This window comes from Engystomops pustulosus, chromosome 7, assembly GCF_040894005.1.
Source record: "Engystomops pustulosus chromosome 7, aEngPut4.maternal, whole genome shotgun sequence".
In the NCBI taxonomy this organism is placed as follows: Eukaryota; Metazoa; Chordata; class Amphibia; order Anura; family Leptodactylidae; genus Engystomops; species Engystomops pustulosus.
In genome coordinates, this window is record NC_092417.1 from 25,180,303 (window position 1) to 25,200,454 (window position 20,152).

At 40.1% G+C, this 20,152-nt stretch overlaps 2 protein-coding genes across 2 annotated transcripts; both read left to right on the plus strand.

Moving 5' to 3' along the window:
• Positions 1–10,277: 10,277 nt before the first annotated feature.
• On the plus strand, positions 10,278–11,261 carry LOC140070110 (olfactory receptor 10C1-like). Its single transcript, XM_072116443.1, has one exon. The coding sequence runs from the start codon at positions 10,278–10,280 to the stop codon at positions 11,259–11,261; it is 984 nt and encodes a 327-aa protein (XP_071972544.1).
• Positions 11,262–17,274: 6,013 nt separating this feature from the next.
• On the plus strand, positions 17,275–18,225 carry LOC140070111 (olfactory receptor 6N1-like). Its single transcript, XM_072116444.1, has one exon. It carries the CDS (start codon positions 17,275–17,277, stop codon positions 18,223–18,225), a length of 951 nt encoding a protein of 316 aa, XP_071972545.1.
• Positions 18,226–20,152: the final 1,927 nt, after the last annotated feature.

Consider the following 20,152-nt stretch of genomic DNA (forward strand, 5'->3'; position numbering starts at 1 on the left):
TAGAGTTTTAACCCCTTTCTGCCCCAGCCCTTTTTTTTCATTTTCATTTTTCACTCCCCACCTTCAAAAATCTATAACTTTTTTATTTTTCCATGTACAGAGCTGTGTAATGGCTTATTTTCTGTGTAACAAATTTCAATTCCCCCCTCCCCCCCTGATGAGGTCACGTGAAGCTACAATCTTAGCAAGATGGTGCCGCTATTTTTTTAAGTGTCGATGGACGGATTTACACTTGCGATCGGTGCTAGCACCAGTAAGCCTATATTGAAATATGCCGGGAATGCCCTGTCACATGTCAGAAAGTGGTTAAATGTTGCTGTAAGTTTATGGTTGTTAATTTGAGATCTATTTTGCAATATTCGTGCTCAAATGTGAGTTACCGCAATCCTCTGCCAGTATAGTACACCAATACATGTGCTGCTAACTGTGACTTTGTACTTAGTTTGCATTTTGTCCTAATTTATTCAGAACACTGCCTGATTTTACTCCTAGCGCTCTTACTTGAGCCTTTCTCCTACTGACTATAATTTGGGCTGTAAAAGGTTAAGCTGGATGTGATGGACAGATGCCTTCTTTACATACATTCATATCCTGCTAGTCTGACCTGTCTAGATGGGGGTGGTTCAATCACTCTCTGGACCTTTACCTGATATCTCATAATAGAAATGTCTGTCCATTTCCCAGTGCTTTCTATTAGTCTTTTTGTTTTTTGTCTTTCCTCTCTTGATTCTGTACTACACTGTCCCCTTGGTTTTGACCTATATTTGTACGACTATTTTTCTATGAATGTTTATACTGTTTTTGTCCCTGTGGTCATCTGCCATCAAGATTAGGATAAGCAAGTAAGTAGGGACAGCAGGGGAATCAACCTTGCTGTGTTTTTTTGCATACTTGGATTCCTGATCTTGAAAAAGAAGAAGGATGGTGAGCTCAGACCCTGTTTTGCTTGTTGTGAATTTATCATCATCACGTTTAAAAAAGCTGTATCCCCTATGCCTGAAACAGTTAAGCCAGAGGCACTTTTGGAACTTCTTAATGATTATTTAATTTGCCTCTTTCCCGAGGCTTATAAGGGGGAGGCTTTTAAGCCTCTTGATGTATCCGGCGCGATGAGGGGGCATGGCCGCTATCATACGCTTGTGCAGGGGCTCCAGCATATGATAAATCTCCCCCATTGAGTTTATCTGCATTTGGTATCACAGACATTTTGACCCTTTGTTTAGTGCAATTTTGGCTTTATACGCATCATCTTTGGCTCAAGTATATAATTCAGGAGTGCTGTCCTGTCCAGTTAACATCACTAACAGTACTCAAAAGGTGTGGCTCATCTTCTCTGTGATTTTTGCTCTGGGAGTTAGAGGAGTGGTCACAGTGGAGATGGACTATTGGATAGGCCGATTTTTGCCGATGATGGGGTGCTATGTTTAACAAACCCAGAAACCTCCCTGGCAGAAGTTTCTTCAATTCTTGATTTAGTACCCTTAGCTGCTATAAATTGAATGCAACTTAATATTAGATATTCACATACCCCAAGAGATGATGGGGTAGACTTGATCTATCCCTTTGAGTGATCAGATGAGTCAATACCGTCCCTGGGTATTATTCTCACTTTTTACTCTAGTGAACTATTGCTTACAGATTTTAATATGCTTAATTAAACAATTTTTCATGATCTTTAGGCTTATGTTAATTTTCCCAGCTCATGGTTAGGTGGAATATCAGCGATAAAGATGATGGGGATGTCAAAAATACTGCATAATTTCCGCAACTTGCCAATAGTATGGACAAAGTACTCCCTAGCACAAATTCAGAGTACTCTCACCTCCTTCTTATGGAAAGAACAAAAGGCGAGAACACCTCTATCTATACTACTCTTACCATAATCGTAGGAAGGCTTGGGTTTCCCATCAGTTGAGGCTTCCTTCTAAGCTGAGATAACAGACCAACTTAAAGCCTGTTCGCTAGACAACAAAGACAAATTGTGGGTGGACATTGAAAGATAAACCGCAGGTTTACCTTCTTTCCAATCATTTCTGTTGGCATCCCACTTTTCTTCACATGCAACCAAAATTCTGACTCTAAGCATGCCTGCAAAGTTTTTAAAACACATTAGTTTTTAGCACATTAGTTTATACATTCAAAAAGGGATTCTATGCATGGCTGACTTATTTATCTACTCTCCTTTGAGGAAATTTCCAAAGCATGTCAGCTGCCCAACACTGAATTTTACAAATTTTTGCAACTTTATAACTTTTTCAACAGTGTGAACCTGCAGAGAGGTAGTAAAATATCACAGTATGATTTTTTTTTTTGCACTTCTCCTGTTAATAGGAAAAAAATTAGTTTTAATGGCTAAATCTATCATTATGAAAGTCCCCCCTCTGTCTGCCTTTACACCCAGATTACGGTGGGAAAAAGACTAAAAGAACAGTTTTCTGCTGAGCAATGGAATACGTTGCATGAATTGAGTACCAAAGCAACTAGATGTATAAATCATCTTGAAGCTACTGTATAGGTGGTAACTCGATCCATATAAATTGTCCAAAATTTTCTCTGGCTCTTCGTCTGTGCATTAAGGATGGCAGTCTGAAATGGGATCCTTGTTACATATGTGGTGGCCAATAAGGGTCTTGTTCTACCATTGCTTAAAAAAGTTTTGTTATATCCAACCATGAGGTCCACAAGTAGTGTTGCTAAAACTACTAGAATTAGAATCCTCTGAAAAAGGAGGATAGGTATGTGGCATTTCATATCCTTACCATTACTAGAGTAAAAATATCTAGAAGATGGAAGTTGACAGAGGCCACCAATATGAAAGCAATAATTCAAGTACAACAGGGCAGAGGTGGAGGGTCTTATTAGTGCTACATGGGACTGATGGCCTGCCACGTCACTACATTATGTATCCCCTTCCCTTATTCCCAGAATTGTTTAATCAGGTTGTGGGTAGTAGCTGGCTCTCTAAAATTGAGTAAGGTTTACATTCTGGTTCAGCTCAGAGAAGGGGGGAGTGGAAGACTGCCTTTAATACTGCAAATGGACATATTGAGGCAGATTTATCAAGCTGTCTGAAAATCAGAATATCGTAGTTGTCCATGGCAACTAATCAAAGCTCCCCTTTAAAATATTCATGAGCACTGGTAAAATGAAAGCTGTGCTGTTATTGGCTGCCAACTAGGAATGTTCTGACTTTCAGACAGCTTGATAAATCTGCTCTATTGAATATCTTGTGATGCACCTGCAGTTGTGCAACAATTTATGACCTGCTGACCATCACTGAAACACGGATTTATCAGGATAACGCTTCGGTTGCAGCATTGTGTTATGGCGGTTTACATTTTACTCATTGCTCCAGACCTGACAATAGGCAGCGAGGAGGGGTAGGAATACTATTCTCTCCAAGTTGCACCTTCCAGGTCATTCCTCCTGTACACTCTATTACTTTCTTATCTTTTGAAGTTCACATACTCAGACAATTCCACCCATTCTCTCTTCCAGTGGCTATAGTATACCTTCCCCACAGTCAGTTCCTTGACCTTTTTGCCTCTTGGCTCTCTCACTTTCTATCCTGTGACATTCCAACCATCAACATGGGAGACTTTAACATCCCTTTTAACAGTCCTGTTTCATCACCCACCTCTCGGCTCTTAGCACTAACTACTTCTCTACGTCTCTCACAACTCTCAGGTTCCCCCACTCATAATGAGGCTAATCTCATTGACTTGCTAAAATTGATTGCATTCACCATGTAATAATTGCTCAATCCACTCCCCCCACTAATCCCCTTCCCTCTGGTACCTTAACTTGTTTGCTCTCTTCCTTTGAGCCAATCACTGCTTGACCCACTACCTGTATCTGTGACCCCAACCCCTCACATCTCGTACAGTCTCTTTCCCCAGATGTCACTTCTCACCTCACTAAAATCTTCAACATCTCTCTGTCTCTCTTCTGGTGTCATCCCCTATTCTTTCAAGCATGCAGTTGTTACTAAAGAAACCTTCCCTGGACCCATCCAGTGTTACTAACTACCGACCAGTTTCTAACCTCCCTTACATCTATAAACCCCTGGAACAACTGGTGTATTCTCGACTAACCCGCTATCTCTCAGCCAACTCCCTCTTCGACCCCTTATAATCTGGTTTCATTACTATGCTATCCACTGAAACTGCTCTTAATAAAGTATCCAATGATCTCCTCACTGATAAATCCAAAGTTGTCTATTCGGTCCTCATTCTTCTGCATATATCAGAATCTTTCAATACAGTGGACCAACAGCTTCTCCTCAGGATGCTTTGCTCCATTGGCCTTAAGGACACTGCGCTCTCTTGGTCTTCTTCCTATCTCTCTGACCAAACTTTCAGTGTCTCCTTTTCTGGTTCTTTCTCTTCTCATCTTCTTCTTACTGTCGGGGTTCCTCAGGGCTCAGTCCTAGGTCCTCTTCTATTTTCTCTATATAATTCCTCCATCGAAAAACCATCAGCAGATTTGGTTTCCAGTATCATCTCTATGCTCATGATACCTGGCTATATGCATATTGCATGTCTCTCTGCTGTCTCAAACATCATGTCTTCTCTCTTCTTGAAACGTATTCTTTCTTAGACTGAACTTAGACTACTAACCAACCCAACCATGACTTGTCCATCTCGGTCTGTTGGATCACTATATCATTGAGGCAGCAGGCCCGCTGTCTTGGGGTTGTACTGGACTCCCACCTCTCCTTTGCAACATTTATTCAATCTCTCGCATGTATCACAGTAACATCTCCAGAATCTGTCCATTTCTGGTTGTTTATAATAAATCTGGTCCCCTGCTACTACCATTGATCACGATCTTACTAGTTCCATTGTAAATAGTAATAATCTAGTACTTAGAAAAACTCCCATTGATAAATTGTTTGTACCCCCCAATCTCTGCATCAAGGTAATAGCGCTAGGTCTTATTGCTGACCCGACAGATTGTATCATCTGTCCATAAAGCACAGCCAAAGTTTTAACAATTTTAGCATCTCATGTTTGACCAGGCATCTGCAAAGTATTCCCCTTATTAGGGGAATAAGAGATGCCTCCCACCAAGGATGGATTGATTTTGCCTCTGGGCAGCCTTGCCCACATAAGCCACTATATGCTCCGTTGCCTGTGCAATGAAACTCAAGTTTTCTGGATAATTACCAGTTCTGATTACTGGATGGCCATCCTGCTGGATCTACTATACAAGGGTAGCATGGTATAGTACAAAAAGTGGAAAAGATTAAAGTCTCAAAAAGCACTACGACCACCAAGTATGCAATGCCTATAAGAAAGTACCTTTGGTGAAGTACATAGGGAATTTTCTCCATGAGCAGCAATTATAATTAGGCATTGAAACTTAGTTATTACAGTATTCTTACATTCAAGTATCCTGCATCATGGATTTGAGTGGGAAATACAAGGTTAAAAATATCTGTTTTGTAAAATAATTTTATGCAAAGGACAAGGGATTTACTATCATGAGGGTTATAAAACTGATTCTCTTGGTGGTAATAGTAGATGAATGCATGTAATTAGCCTCAATATTTATTACCAATAGAATTCATACAGTAGAATATATTAAAGGAAGCAGATATTTTTTTCATGAGCAGAGAGGGACATACACTTTCAAAATGTTCCTAGCCGGTATTTCAAAATTATAAGTATGAATCAGCATGGGCAAAATTGTAAGTATGAATCAGCATGGGCTAAATAAATTTTGCTGTCTGGCCAGAAGACCTTGATTTTTATAAATCATCGATCAGGTTTGGACTGTTGAAATTTTGCTACTATTTTTAACACACTTGTCATTTATACAAAGAAAAAAATACTAATACAGCAAAACACATTACACATTGGGGGAGATTTATCTTTTCAGTCTAGTTTCTTTTTTTTAGTCTTATTTCTGTGTCTTATATGTTTTTAGAGTTCGATAATTAGGCTCTATTCTTGTTCGGCTAATATGTTGGTCTGCTGTGTAGTTGTAATTTTTTATTGATAAAGTCCCCCAAATTTTTGAAAAATAAACTATAAAAAGCCACAACAACATACTAAGGAAAAATGCAATGCAAGAAGGCAGACAAGAGCATGCTCTACAACACACGCAACTTTGATGGTCCTATAAACTTTTTGGGCCGTGTTCATATATATGTTCATATAGACAGTCTGCAAACAATAAATAGTTCACCTACAATAACATATACTGGAGAACATGTTTCATAATCTGTTGCAACACTCAGAAAGGATGTAAGCTAGAGTCATGCACATGCGCAGCAGCACCGGCTTTGCAAACAAGTGCATGCCGCTATAGCTATGCAAACTCGTCTCTGAAGCCCGAGCTACTGTGCATACACAGGACTCTAGTTCCAGAGACATGAATCTGGGTGCTGAAGACGGCCTGTAGGAGGAAATGATAGAGGCTTCTGGGGCATGGAGTAGCCACAGCTTTTGCTCCATGGCTTGGCTGCTCCATATGTAGATAGCCTCCAAAGACGATTAGCATATTTATAGAGTAAACTTCATACATATATATATATATCTGGGACACTAAAAGTTTTAATGAAAAGAGCATTGGGCTGCCAATAAATACAGGAACCTGACACCGGATCTATCTTATAAGGTAGATCCGTGATGATAGGTTTCCTTTAATAATGGTGTATCTAAATAGATTTTTAAATTTTCGTTCATTTTTACACTTCTGCAACCCCTTATTTAGCTAAGATTTTCTATTGGACCTGTAATATGTAAAATATTATTTCCATAAGAACTACTCGTTATCCGCTATAAAATACATAACATTTCATTATAAAAAAAAACCTACAGTGTTTAAATATTGCGGGTTCTTTTAGGTCAAAGGGGTGTTAAAGTAACATTCAATGGGCTTTGTCAACATTTTTTGCAAAAAAACGCATTTTTAGTTGTTTTTATTTAAAAATAATGTATATGTTGTACATAAAAGTATTTGAGAGTATGTGGGAATAAAAGCCCAACCATCTTTACCCATTATAAATGCAAAGCCCAATGTCAGCCATCTCCAAGCCTAGTTGGCAATTTTTCAATATGAAAGCATCATGGCAGCTTCCAGAAAGCTATGGGTCAGATGCCATCTGAATATTTATAGAATTACAGGCAGTCCCCGGGTTAACTACAAGATAGGTTCTGAAGGTTTGTTCTCAAATTGAATTTGTATGTAAGTCGGAACTGTATATTTTATAATTGTAAATTGTAAATTTGAGAAATTTTTTTTGTAAATTTTTTTTGGTCTCTGTGACAATTGGATTTTAAAAATGTTGGGTTGTCATCAGAACTTGGAATAACAATAAAGCTTCATTACAGATACCTGTGATATCTGTTATGGCTGTTTATTGTAGCCTACGACTAAAGTGCACTAACTTACCAACATCCAGAAGTCCTTGTAACTGGAGGTCATCTGTAAGTCAGGTGTTCTTAAGAAGGGAACCACCTGTAAATTGTTTGCTTTTTCTAAACAATGTTTTCGAAATCAGAAGGCGCAACAATGGGGACATGGGTGCAGTCAATCAATGCCGCTACATTTGGGAAGTTAGCAGTGCTTACTTTCCACATTCGTAATCTTTTCTTCCACGGTTGCTGGATAAATTATACATTTGTTGGACACTTCAAGCAGTGCATTTACAATATCTTACAAGACAGTTAAGGGACATTTATTTTGAGCAATTTAAAACATTTTCTCATGTTTAGCCACTGTCGCAACATCACTGCCAGAATATTCATACAATCACTGATGGTCAGGGCCACTAATGAATGTTCGTCCACAGAGCCAAATTTCAGATCTCTAATGTATACACTGTATGAAATAATGAAAAAAAAACATGAATTGATTATCCACATTTTACTGACAGAGCCCAACAATGAATGAAGACCAGACTAATACATTCCATCTGGACTAGTAAGCACTAAGAAGTGATCATTTGGAACATCCAGGGACAAAGGTTGAAACCTTATAGAGGTAGGGGGATTTTTCTTGGGTTGTACATCTGAATACCAGTATACCAGATGTGAATTAGTTGCATTTTTGAGTGTAGAGCTAAGAAATGCGATTAATCCATCATATTCACTTGTCGGGCAGAGAGGGGGCAGTTGTCAGGTTACAGAGTACATCGATGTGGGGACTGGCTGCAGCCTGCTACAGATACACGATCATGCCATAGTGTTGTTTGAGTCATATGCTGGTGCATGGTGTGGATAGTGCATACACTACATCACCCCCAACACTTTGCCAAACTGTAACATCGTAAGATGCAATGATCTTGCTTAACCCCTCAACATTTTTCACTCCCCACCCTCACAAACCTATAACTTTTTTATTTTTTAACACGTAAAGAATAGAGATGAGCGAGCACTAAAATGCTCGGGTGCTCGTTACTCGAGCCGAACATTTCCCAATGCTCGAGTGCTCTTTCGAGTAACGAGCCCCATTGAAATCAATGGGAGACCCGAGCATTTTTCAGTAAAATTATAAACTGAACGAGCACAGTGAAAGAACACAGTGCAGAACAGATTGCAGATGTTCGGGAACATCTGCGATCTGTTCCGGAGACACGAGTGCAGAACGGTGTTCTCCGCAATAGTATTTGAAGAACAATATGTGTAGAGAACAACTTGCAGATGTTGCCAAACATCTGTAATGTGTTCTTCACACATATTGTTCTTCAAATACTATTGCGGAGAACACCGTTCTGCACGCGTGTCTCCGGAACAGATCGCAGATGTTCCCGAACATCTGCAATCTATTCTGCACTGTGTTCTTTCGCTGTTTTCTTCAATTAAATGATTAAATTAAATGTTTTAATTGTATTTTTTTACTGTTCTTCACTTCTTTTTTTTTAATTAAATGCTCGTTATCGAGCAGGGCAAATACTCGTCCGAGCAACGAGCCGGTCCGAGTATGCTAATACTCGACCGAGCATCAAGCTCGGACGAGTATACTCGCTCATCACTAGTAAAGAACTATGTGACTGAGTAACAAATTGCACTTCATAGTGATGGTATTGATTATTCCATGGCATGTATTGGGAAATGGGAAAAAAATTTGTCTAGGTTTTGCACAATTTTTTAAGGCTTCAAAAGTCACAAGTGGCCAATAATGCAAACTAGAGCTGGATTTGTTCGATAAATAAAGCGAGTCCAGGCTAAATTTGCACACTGTGAAATTAATGTAATATTTGTGATTATACTGCCTCCACGCCAGGGGCGTTCACTCCAGCTGTCCTGTGCCCATATTCATTAAGAGTCTCTGACGTCTTAGTGAATTTTGGCACAAACACTGCCAGTTATGAAATTTAAAACAGATCAGAACTGGCAGAGTTTTCTACAATGGTCTCCACCAGAGACTATTGTAATTGTGACAGAGCGGGGTGTCCGCCAGCCCATCCTCCCGCCTGGTCTCCACCATGACACGCCCAAAGTTGCATGAGGATTGGAGGTAGTCCGAAATCAGCAGCAATGGGGAAATTCATGTGGATTCTCGGCCAGTTGCCATAATGAATTCCCCCATTGTGCTCAGCATAGCGTGCCTGTGCACAATGCGCTCTTGTGGCAGCCATATGCCAGCTGTTGTTGGTACGGTAACCAATTGTTTGAAAAAGGTCTAAGTCACTTGGTCATTTTTGATAATTTTGTTTCTCTTTATGCTATGTTGATATTTGCTTAAATATTGTTTTTTTAAATGTCCATTAGTTCTATGACAATATGTCCATTAATATCAGTTTTTTCATACAATTTTCCATACTTCCAATCTAGGTACAGGATGATATTTTTCAAATGCTGATATGCATAAGTGTTGGTGTGGAATATTATTCAAAAAATATACATGTTTGAAGAAGTGTCAAAATCGGATCCTACATCAGGCCCAAAGCCTCCATCGAATGTCAGTAAGAACCATTTTTAGTATAACAAAGAATAATGAGTCATTGAAGTGACCGTAAAGCCCTCATGGAGCCCTTATCTCAACATCATCGGGTCTGTCTGTGAGTAGAGAGAGAGAAGGCCAGACAACATGAAAAAAGATTTGTGGTCAATTTTCCAAGATGTTGATACAGGAAAACTTTGTTGTTCTTAGAAGAACTGATGCTGTTTTGAAGGCAAAAAGTGGTAACACCAAATTTTCATTGGACATAGAGTTTTGTTTATTTATTTTGCAATTTGTTTAAAAATAAACTAATAACTTTTGTATTTTTTAAACTTTATTTCTCTCCAGAAGTTTTCCCAAAACTTTTGCACAGCACCTCAGGGATGCCAAACACTAGCCTCACTACTGTGACAGAATTTGTTTTATTAGCTTTTGAAGATCTCCATCGGTTCCAGAAATTGTTTTTCTTTGTTGTTCTAGTGATTTATATTACATGCATCACCGGTAATATCATTATATGTTTACTTATTAAGCTTGATGTGTCTCTCCATACACCAATGTATTATTTTATAAGAGTATTTGTCATCTTGGAAATGTTATTTGTTTCTATCATTGTCCCTAAACTTTTAGATATTCTTATCACAGGAAGGAACACAATAAGTTTCTTCGCCTGTTTCTTACAGTTATACTGTGCTAATTCTGCAGGTATAGTAGAGTGTTACCTTCTCACTGTTATGGCGTTTGATAGGTATTTAGCCATCACAAGTCCATTGCAATACTTTGTTATCATGAGTCAGTGGTGTGTGAAGCTCGCTACATTCCCATGGGTTCTTGGTTTGGTAGCTGCTTTCATAACCACCATCTTCACAGCATTTTTAAAATTCTGTGGTCCCAATGTCATTGACCATTTCTTCTGTGACCTGGCACCTTTACAGAATTTGTCATGTTCTGATCCTTACATCAGTAATCTTGTGACAAGCTTAACCACAATTTTTGTGGTTCTTCTCCCCTTTCTCATAATAATTGGATTCTATGCTCATATCATAATTACCGTCTTAAAGATTAAGGGCATAGAAGGTAAACGTAAAGCCTTCTCCACCTGCTCTTCTCACCTCATTGTATCCGGCCTTTACTATTGTACAGGAATCATTGTATATGTCAAACCAAGTGATACCCATCATGACAAGTTTCTTGCCTTAATATACACGATTCTGATTCCCCTGCTTAATCCATTTATTTATACTTTTAGAAACAAGGATGTGAAATGTGCATTTTTTAAAGCACTGAATAACATAAACTCATTAATAATAAATAATATGCAAATAAAAATCAAAACTCAAAAAGTCGGTACAAGTAAATGTTTGTAAATCCGAGATGATCACACATTATTTCAGGTTTTTTTGTGCTAAATGTTAAAATATTATTTAAGCTTATGTGCTTAAATTTACTTATTCTCCTTTTTCCATATTGGATATAGTGATGCTGTCAATTTATTGTGAGGGCTTGTTTTTGAAAGTTTTCTGAACATGCTGTACCACCACAATCGCCAGCAGCACCATCAGCACCAAGTGTGTCCACATTATCCCAGGATAGCTTTCAGCATGGCTGAGGTTTGGCCCATCGCATATACAAGCTCTGGTCCCTAATTGTCAGGATTCGGGATGTGTGGATCCACTGGACTTCCGCGGGACGTGGTACTAGCCGACACCTGGGACCGGAGTATAAGTGGCACCTGGCCTTCGCCAGAGCCTGCCGCAAAGCAGGATGCTCTTGCTGCAGCAGGGTACCACTAGGTCTTTCCACATGTACCACCAAGGTCGAGGTACCTTAACGGAAGACTGTCTCGTGGACAGGTCCAGGCACAGGGTCAAGGCAGCAGGAGAGATGCAGGGTCAAGTCCATTCCGGGGTCAGAAACTGGAGGTCAAGGCAGATGGGAATGGGAACACAGGCAACACAGGACTCAGAAGCAGAAACACACTGGAACGCAGGAATACACAGGAACACACAAGAAACCTGGAGACACAGAAATGCAGGATAATCGCTAGGGAGCTTTTTCTAAGGCTGTGAAGCACAAAGATCCGGCAGAGTTTGCAGGAAGAGGCGGGTTTAAATAGAATTGTTAAATTGATCAGCGCCAATAACTGCACACTGGCCCTTTAAATTTAGAGAAGCTGGCGCGTGCGAGCCCTAGGAGTCGGAGACGTGCGTGCACGGCGGACGGGATCATGCGAGAAGCTGGGATGGGTAAGGTGCGTGGGCAATGCGCTTGCGGGGGCAGAGGAGCATGGATGAAATATCCGTGGCATATCGTGGGACCACCTGTGACATCAATGCTCCTTTTCAGGCTGTTGAAGATGAACAGCTTTAAAAATCTTATGGTGGCGGATGTCCCACAGCATGAAGTTCTCAGCCACTAAAACCTTTCTCAGCAGGTCATCCCCTTTTTGCACCACTCGGTTGTGGAGAAATTTAGGTGTGCAATGACATTAGTTTTACCTTGCACATGACATCTGACACTACCTACTGGGATGATGTAGTGGTGGCTGGTCCTGAGGTAGAAAGCTCATTAGTGCATTTACATCCACCACTTATTGCCAGACATCACTTATTTCCTTCTTTTGTCTCTTCCCCCTACTCCGCTTCCTCTTCTTCTACCACCTCATCCAGTCATCACAGACTGCATCATCAGATTTAGCAAAGCCATGCGGAGGCAGCATCTGGCAGTTCTGAAACTCATCTATCTGGATGAAAGACCACGCACCGTCCAAAGGAGGGAAGAATTAAGAGGCATAACTACAGATGTAGCAGCCATAAAAGCTGCTATAGGGCCCACATTCTCTGGGAGCCCCAGCATCTGGGGTATTAGATATGTATTGGGTGTGCATATTCTGTTTGTGTGTGTATATACTGTATGTATGTGTATATGAGTATGTTGTATATGGTATTGTATGTATTGGTGTATTTGCTGTAAGTGTGCGTATATGTGATGTATATTGATATGTGTGTGCATATGCTGTGTCACTGTGTATATGATGCATATATACCACATATATATGCATATATATATACTTTTTTTAAAGTGGGGCCTAATTCAGAAGTCAGCCATGGGGCCCAACATCTTATATTTATGCCCCGGGGAGGTAGGCAGATCAGATCTGATAGTGTGATAGAGCAGATATGTAGCAGGGCTTACTGTGTTATTGTGCGTAATATGCATCTACATATGCATTGTAATAAGTTATGGGTTGTAAGGCCCCTTCTTATGTTATGTGCTGATAGGAAGTTACCTTTGCCCTATCAGATAACGTAATTAGCACCTGTTCTGTAGAGCAACTGCATCTGAGAATATGGCAAAATAATATTTCAAAGAAAACCTGGTCATAGATAAAATATTTAAATTTCTGTTCAACATATTTGTGATTAGCATCATCTGCTAATCATGGTGTGTCGAGAACCAAGGATTTCAGAGTTGGGGGAGCCAAGAAATAGCTATTGGACCATGGATGATGTTTGGGTAAGAGGACCATAGAGCCTACTGGGCCGTGGAGTAGCCACGCCGTGTAGCCTCAGATCCAGCTACTCCACGCCCCAGTAGCCTCTTTAAATAAATTTGCATATTACCGTGTATAAAGATTAGAAAAAATAAAGGGGAGTAAAGAATTAGCCCTAAAAGCGTCTATCCTTACATTCGTTAGATGCACCTACCACCGGATCTACCTTAATAGGTAGATCCGTAGTGGTAGGTTTCCTTTAATACGCAGATTGTAATATAGAAATCATAATGACAGGCTTCAAGTTGTCATTTCCTCAATCGGTGCCCTGCAAGGAGGTCACAGAGGGAGCTTTTAAAAAGTTGAAACTCGAGAGCAACGCTGTTGGGTGCTGTGGTTGGATTTGACCATGGCACCTAACAGGTTAACTGTCACAATATGCCCCAGCTCTGACCACAGAGTGTCATCTCTACTTCACATTGAGCCCTCCATGAGCCTTATCCATGACCGGCAGACATGTATTTATGCTGGCCAGTCGTGAAAGGGTCAAGGACTCCAGTGGCTACACAGTTCACAATGGTAAGCTGGCCACAGGGGTGCTACTTGTTACCCAAGGTAGCTGCAACCTGAGAAAACAGCGATGAATCCAGCTCACCTCAAAACGTTGTAGAGAATCCGACAAGGCATGGATTACCCTTCTGCAGGAGCTGCATCAAACTTGTACAAGGAAAAAAGATTCCATATTCAGCCACGTCCAAGATAACTTGAGCTTTATTTAATGCATAGTATTTAAAATCTCACTGCATTATTGGCCAACGCGTTTCAAACGGTAACCCTGTTTTTAGTCATGGGCATGACTAAGAATGGGGATACCGTTTGAAACGCGTTGGCCAATAACGCACTGGGATTTTAAATACAATTCCTTAAATAAAGTTCGAGTTATCTTGGACGTGGCTGGATATGGAATCTTTTTTCCTTGTACAAGCTGCAACTTGAGCCATGAATTTTAAGTATGTTGTTTTTGTCCAACTTTCGTTGAATTTTTACTAAAGAAAATTAATAAGAAACCTGGGTGACAATTTTTGAAATGGCTGGAAAAAAAAATCATGTCACCGATCTCCTTTAATTCACCTTTGACACCTCAGTTGTTTTTATTCATTTATTTATTTTTTCTTAATCTAACCATTGTCGTGGGAATTCATGATTAACAAGATCTGTTGGGAAATAATATTTTGAGCTTGACAAGGGATTTACTCTAATGAAGCTTAGAATGCAGATGTCTCGGTGTTAATTGACTGCAGAGAGCTTATATAAGTGCCATTTATATCAATATGTTAGAGAACAGAAAAGAGACAATATCATATTTCGTAATGAATGAGCTGTAGGTAAAGTATGCAGCCATTAAATTTCAAAGAACACAGAAAATATGATACACAACATTTTCTACATTTCGCATAGGTTTTTCCAAATTATATACAAAAGTCGGGACAAAATTCTCTATATTTAAATACAATTTGAAAATATAATTCTTGAAAAAAAAACATTAAAAAGAAAAAGTCTACAGAGGAGAAGAGATTTACTGAAGAGTTTTTTGCTACATTAAAGTTATAACTATTAAATATCACAATGTTACAAATGTTAAAAATGTTCATTTTATTAGTGTTTATTACGCTATATTATATTAATATCAGACAAAATTAAATGTGCAAACTAATTGCTAGAGGCTAACGCAGAATCTTGAGAAAAATCGCAAGTAAATTATATAACACCTCGTGGTAAGTGCATTTAGAGGAATCAAATTCTTTTTCCACAATATTTAAAATTAATAAATAATTGTATATTTTCAATGTAATTTCACTAAATTTGAGGAAGCAAATTTAGACCACATTTCCTCCATTACACAAAGTAACACACATTGGGGCACATTTACTTACAGTGCCGCTGGAGTTCACTAAGATCGTGCGCCCGATATCCTGCATGTGTCGCTTCCCCGCTCAGGTCTGAAAGAGTTCACCATCTTTTTAGCGGTATATCTAAGTGCTTGGGCTTGCAACAGAATTTGAAACTTAAATCCCGCGCTCAGTCCGAATCAGTTGGACAGTCCGATGGCCCATCCCCTAATTTGTGCCACATGGAAGCCAGCGCAGCTGTGCCACAAAAGGATTGCATGCGCCAAAATCCCAGCTCAGACACCTCTTTAATACCTGTCCAAGCTGTGTAATCCCCGAAAAAGGTGAACAGTCTGACGAAAGTGAGCAGCGCTACCCTTGGTAAATGAGCCCCATTATTTAGTGTGTTGAGTATTATTATGTATTTTAATCATTTTTAAGATCTTCTTTAGGCTTTAATTTAATGTTTTATTGATCTTAAGTGCTTTCAGTAATTTAATTATACACTTTTTTCACTAATGTTTTTCGCTTACAGACATAAATATTATGATGAATCCTTAGTCATGTCATAGCTTTATACAATCTAAAATTGGTGAGCTAAATCTTGACGGGGTTTCCTAGTGGTTAGTCCCCCACAGATCACAAGAATGGGGGTATTTTGTACCCCAAATGAACATGCACCTGTTGCTCTATACATCTGTATGGTGCTGCCAGACATAGCCGGGCACCATACTGGGCTATCTCCGTCAGTGCCATAGACAATGAATGGAGCACATGTCTGACCTGCTGTTACATTCCTTTGAGCTACAATGAACACAAGTTCTCCTGATCATAGCCCGTCATAGCCATGTCTAGTTGCTAGGGGCGTCAATTTGTCATGTTGGATGTTCAGTTCGCTGAACCCAAACCCTGAACGGAAACATTGGGTATGTTTATCTCTACCTTGATCCATGGGGATCCCACCACTGAGACCCCAAGATCATCAAGTTGTTCCCTATCCCAGGGATAGGCAATAACATGTAGTGACTGGGTAACCACTTTAACCTTTAATTAAAGACAATTTAAAAAAGGTACCGTCTTTGGTACAATATAAACTATAGCAGTATGAATGTCAAACTATGTAATAACATATCTGAATTGTATATTTATAAAAATAGATGAAGATCTTACCACATCATATGGCTGGAGTAAAGGAACAAAGATAGCCAGAAATACCACCCTTTACATCCAAAGATCACAAAATTTCCATAAAAGTTATGTTTGGGTTACTACTCAGCCTTTTAACATTATCCGAAAATTGCATTTAGTTTCTGAATTAGAAAGTGTGTCAAATCCAAAACCATGGTCTTACCTAATTCAAGTATAATGTAAGGGCATGTTACCAGTGGGCATTAAGGAAAAATAATGGGACACTTTCTGTCTCTATCAATTAACCAGTGGTAAAGGCTAAAAAAAGGCCTAAAACATTAAATTATAGCAGTTACCCCTAACAAACACCATACAGAACCTCTAACTTTATAAAAACCTACGTTAATATGACCATCCCAACATGTTTCGTCTTGTGATAGGTATATGGTGAACAAACATAAATCACCTGGTGATGTGCAGAGTGATAGGGGTAAAAGAGGGCATCACATTATTTTGGCTGTTCATACAGTACCTTTCCTTTTAAAAATTTTGTAATTGTGTGATGTAACAAACTTCTAAAATGACCAACACATTGATCAACGTTTTAAACAGGTTATTAGATAATTGGTTTCGCATAAGATGGTTGTTAAATGGACTGAATTGTGTGTCTCAAAGCCATATTTATCCACCAACTCTTTTCTTTACTCTAGGTTTGTGTAGAGGACATCAATGTAGTCCTAGTAGAATTTATACATCTTCACACATTTTGGCTTCCCTCTACTAAGTTGTGGTATAAAAGTCTTACCACATGTGGTTGATTTGCTTCCTATGCATCTGGATTTATGTCACTGATATGGTACTTACTTCCCCATGGTCGTAACACAAATGGAGGGCAGTAACGGCACCTTTGTTACTGAATTTTTTTTAATGGCATTTCATGTTTTTCCTCGATTTACAATTTTGCTTTTTGTGGTCTGTTTGGTCATTTATATCACATGTATTACTGGGAACATGATTATATTTCTCCTTATTCAGTTCGATGTTACTCTTCACTCTCCGATGTATTATTTTATTAGTGTATTTGCCATTTTGGAAATTTTATTCGTCTCAATCATTGTCCCTAAACTCTTAGATATTCTAATTGCAGGTGGAAACAGGATCAGCTTTGCGGCCTGCTTCCTACAGTTATATTGTGCAGCTGCGACGGGTATTGTAGAGTGCTACCTACTCACAGTTATGGTGTTTGATAGACATCTCGCAATCACGAATCCCTTACGATATTTAGTTTTGATGAGTCAATGGCGCGCCCAGCTTGCTATATTCCCATGGGTTGTTGGTTTGGTTTCTGCTATCATACCTACCATATTTACAGTAACTTTACAATTCTGTGGTCCCAACCAGATTGACCATTTCTTCTGTGACTTGGCTCCTTTACAGAATTTGGCATGTTCTGATTCGTACATTAGTAACCTTGTGACAAGCATAACTGCCACCTTTGCCGTGCTTCTCCCGTTTATTGCAATAATTGGATTTTATATAAATATCATAATAACAGTCTCAAAGATTAAGAGTGCAGAAGGGAAGTATAAAGCCTTCTCCACCTGCTCTTCCCACCTTATTGTAGCCGGCCTTTTCTTCAGTACAGGAATCATTGTCTATGTAGGACCTAATGGAAGTGACTATGATAAATTTTTTGCTCTAATTTATAAAGTTTTCATACCACTTTTAAATCCTTTTATTTATACCTTAAGAAACACAGATGTAAAGATGGCGTTCTTTAGGACATTTATGGGGTTCAAGGTGAAAAACATTAAAGCCTAAGGACAGAGTCCAATCTTTCTCAACAATATCTTCAGACATGTTCTTCTTCCATGACTCATTCTTAATGTAAAACATGTTTTTTCCCTTTATTCTGTTTTATTTTATTATTTGCCCAATAAATAGATACACTGGGGCACATTTACTCACCCGGTCCTGTCGTGATCCCGAAGTGTGTTGTCCGATGAGGATTCGGGTCTGCCATGATTCACGAAGCTCGTGTGCCCATGTTCCTGCATCCATTGCTTCTGTGCTGAGGTCTGCCGGAGTTCATCTTCTTCTTCCTGGTGCATGTGAGTGCTTGATCTTGCAACACTAATCCTTTTTTAAATTCCGAGGGTTGCACGAATCCGTCGGGTTGTCCGATGGCTCGCCACCACCATTTCTGTCACGTGCAAGCCTTCGCCGATGCGACAAAATCCATTCGTGTGCGCCAAAATCCCAGAGCAATTCATCGCAAAGCGGAAATCGTCAGAAAAACCGACGAAAACCCTTAGTAAATGAGCCCCATTAGGTATACTTAAGTACATAGCTAAAGGTGTTGGCCAATTCAATCTATTTTTCTTTTGGGACTTTGTGGCAGATTAACAATGATTTTTATCACTTACTTCCCATGGGATTCTTCTGTGATGTCCCGATCCTCCTAGGCAATCCGACATGTGACGTTCCTCCCATCCGGGGTGCGCTCACGCGATAAAGCCCTTCTTCTGCTGTGAGCATTCACAGCTGTGTTTCTGCTAAGTGAGCAGAGGGGCAGCACTGAAACCCAGAGTATCTGCAGAACTGAGCCAGGACATCTCTCCCTCTTTCTTCTCCATCGGGATCATGCTGAGTGACAAGTGCATGAAGAAGATGGTGCCCAATAATCCCACACAGTCTGAGACTAAGCTAGATGATGAGGAAGGAATTCGGGGCTATGGAAAAGATAATGGGGCAGATTTACTTACCCGGCCCATTCGCGATCCAGCGGCGCGTTCTCTGCACAGGATTCGGGTCCGGCTGGGATTTAAGAAGGTAGTTCCTCCGCCGTCCACCAGGTGGCGCTGCTGCGCCGAAAATAATCTTAACGCCCCGGAATGCACCATCCCATAGCAGGTGAAGGTGAGCGCTTCCCAAGCGACACATTTCGGTTTTTAAATGCGGCGGTTTTTCCGAATACGTCGGGTTTTCGTTCGGCCACGCCCCCCGATTTCTGTCGCGCGCATGCCGGCCCCGATGCGCCACAATCCGATCGCGTGCGCCAAAAACCCGGGGCAATTCATGTACAAGCGGCGCAAATCGGAAATATTCGGGTAACACGTCGGGAAAACGCGAATCGGGCCGTTAGTAAATGACCCCCAATGGGTGAGTCATTATATCACCTGCAAATGATACTGTGGGCTGTAATCAGTTTAACCCCTTAACGCCGAAGCCAGAAGGCAGGACCCGGCTCACGGAGGAGGATCGCGCAGCCCCGGGCACTGTGAAATGCCCCTAACACGCCACGGTCAGCACGACCACGGCGTGTTAGGGGTTAACACCCCCGATGGGAGAAGTCTCCGATAACAGGTGTTAGAGGTGGGTGTAAGCTATAATATATAGCCGACACCCGCAGCTTCTTGCCCCGGCTCCATTCAGGAGCTGGGGCCAGAAGCTTAACGTAATAGTACTGCATTTTGCGGGAACGCACCTCCCGCCATGCAGTACTATTATGTCAAATGTCAGGAAGGGGTTAATTAAATCCTGTAAGCACATTTAATGTGAAAGTGGTCAACCCCTTTAAGTAACAAAATCCTCTCTGACCTAACTCAACTCAATGGAGATATTTTTTTTCTCTTTTTAGTTTTCCTGGTAGTCCAGCTCCTTTTTTGTCTTGTCTCATAGTATAATTTCTCTTTGGATTTTCCTTGTGTTAAATTGCACCTGTGCTTGTAAGACTAACATTGCTTCC

Bases quoted from the DNA above. Each gene is read 5' to 3' on its own strand.
- LOC140070110 (XM_072116443.1), top strand. From the start codon at position 10,278: ATGCCAAACACTAGCCTCACTACTGTGACAGAATTTGTTTTATTAGCT.
- LOC140070111 (XM_072116444.1), top strand. From the start codon at position 17,275: ATGGTCGTAACACAAATGGAGGGCAGTAACGGCACCTTTGTTACTGAA.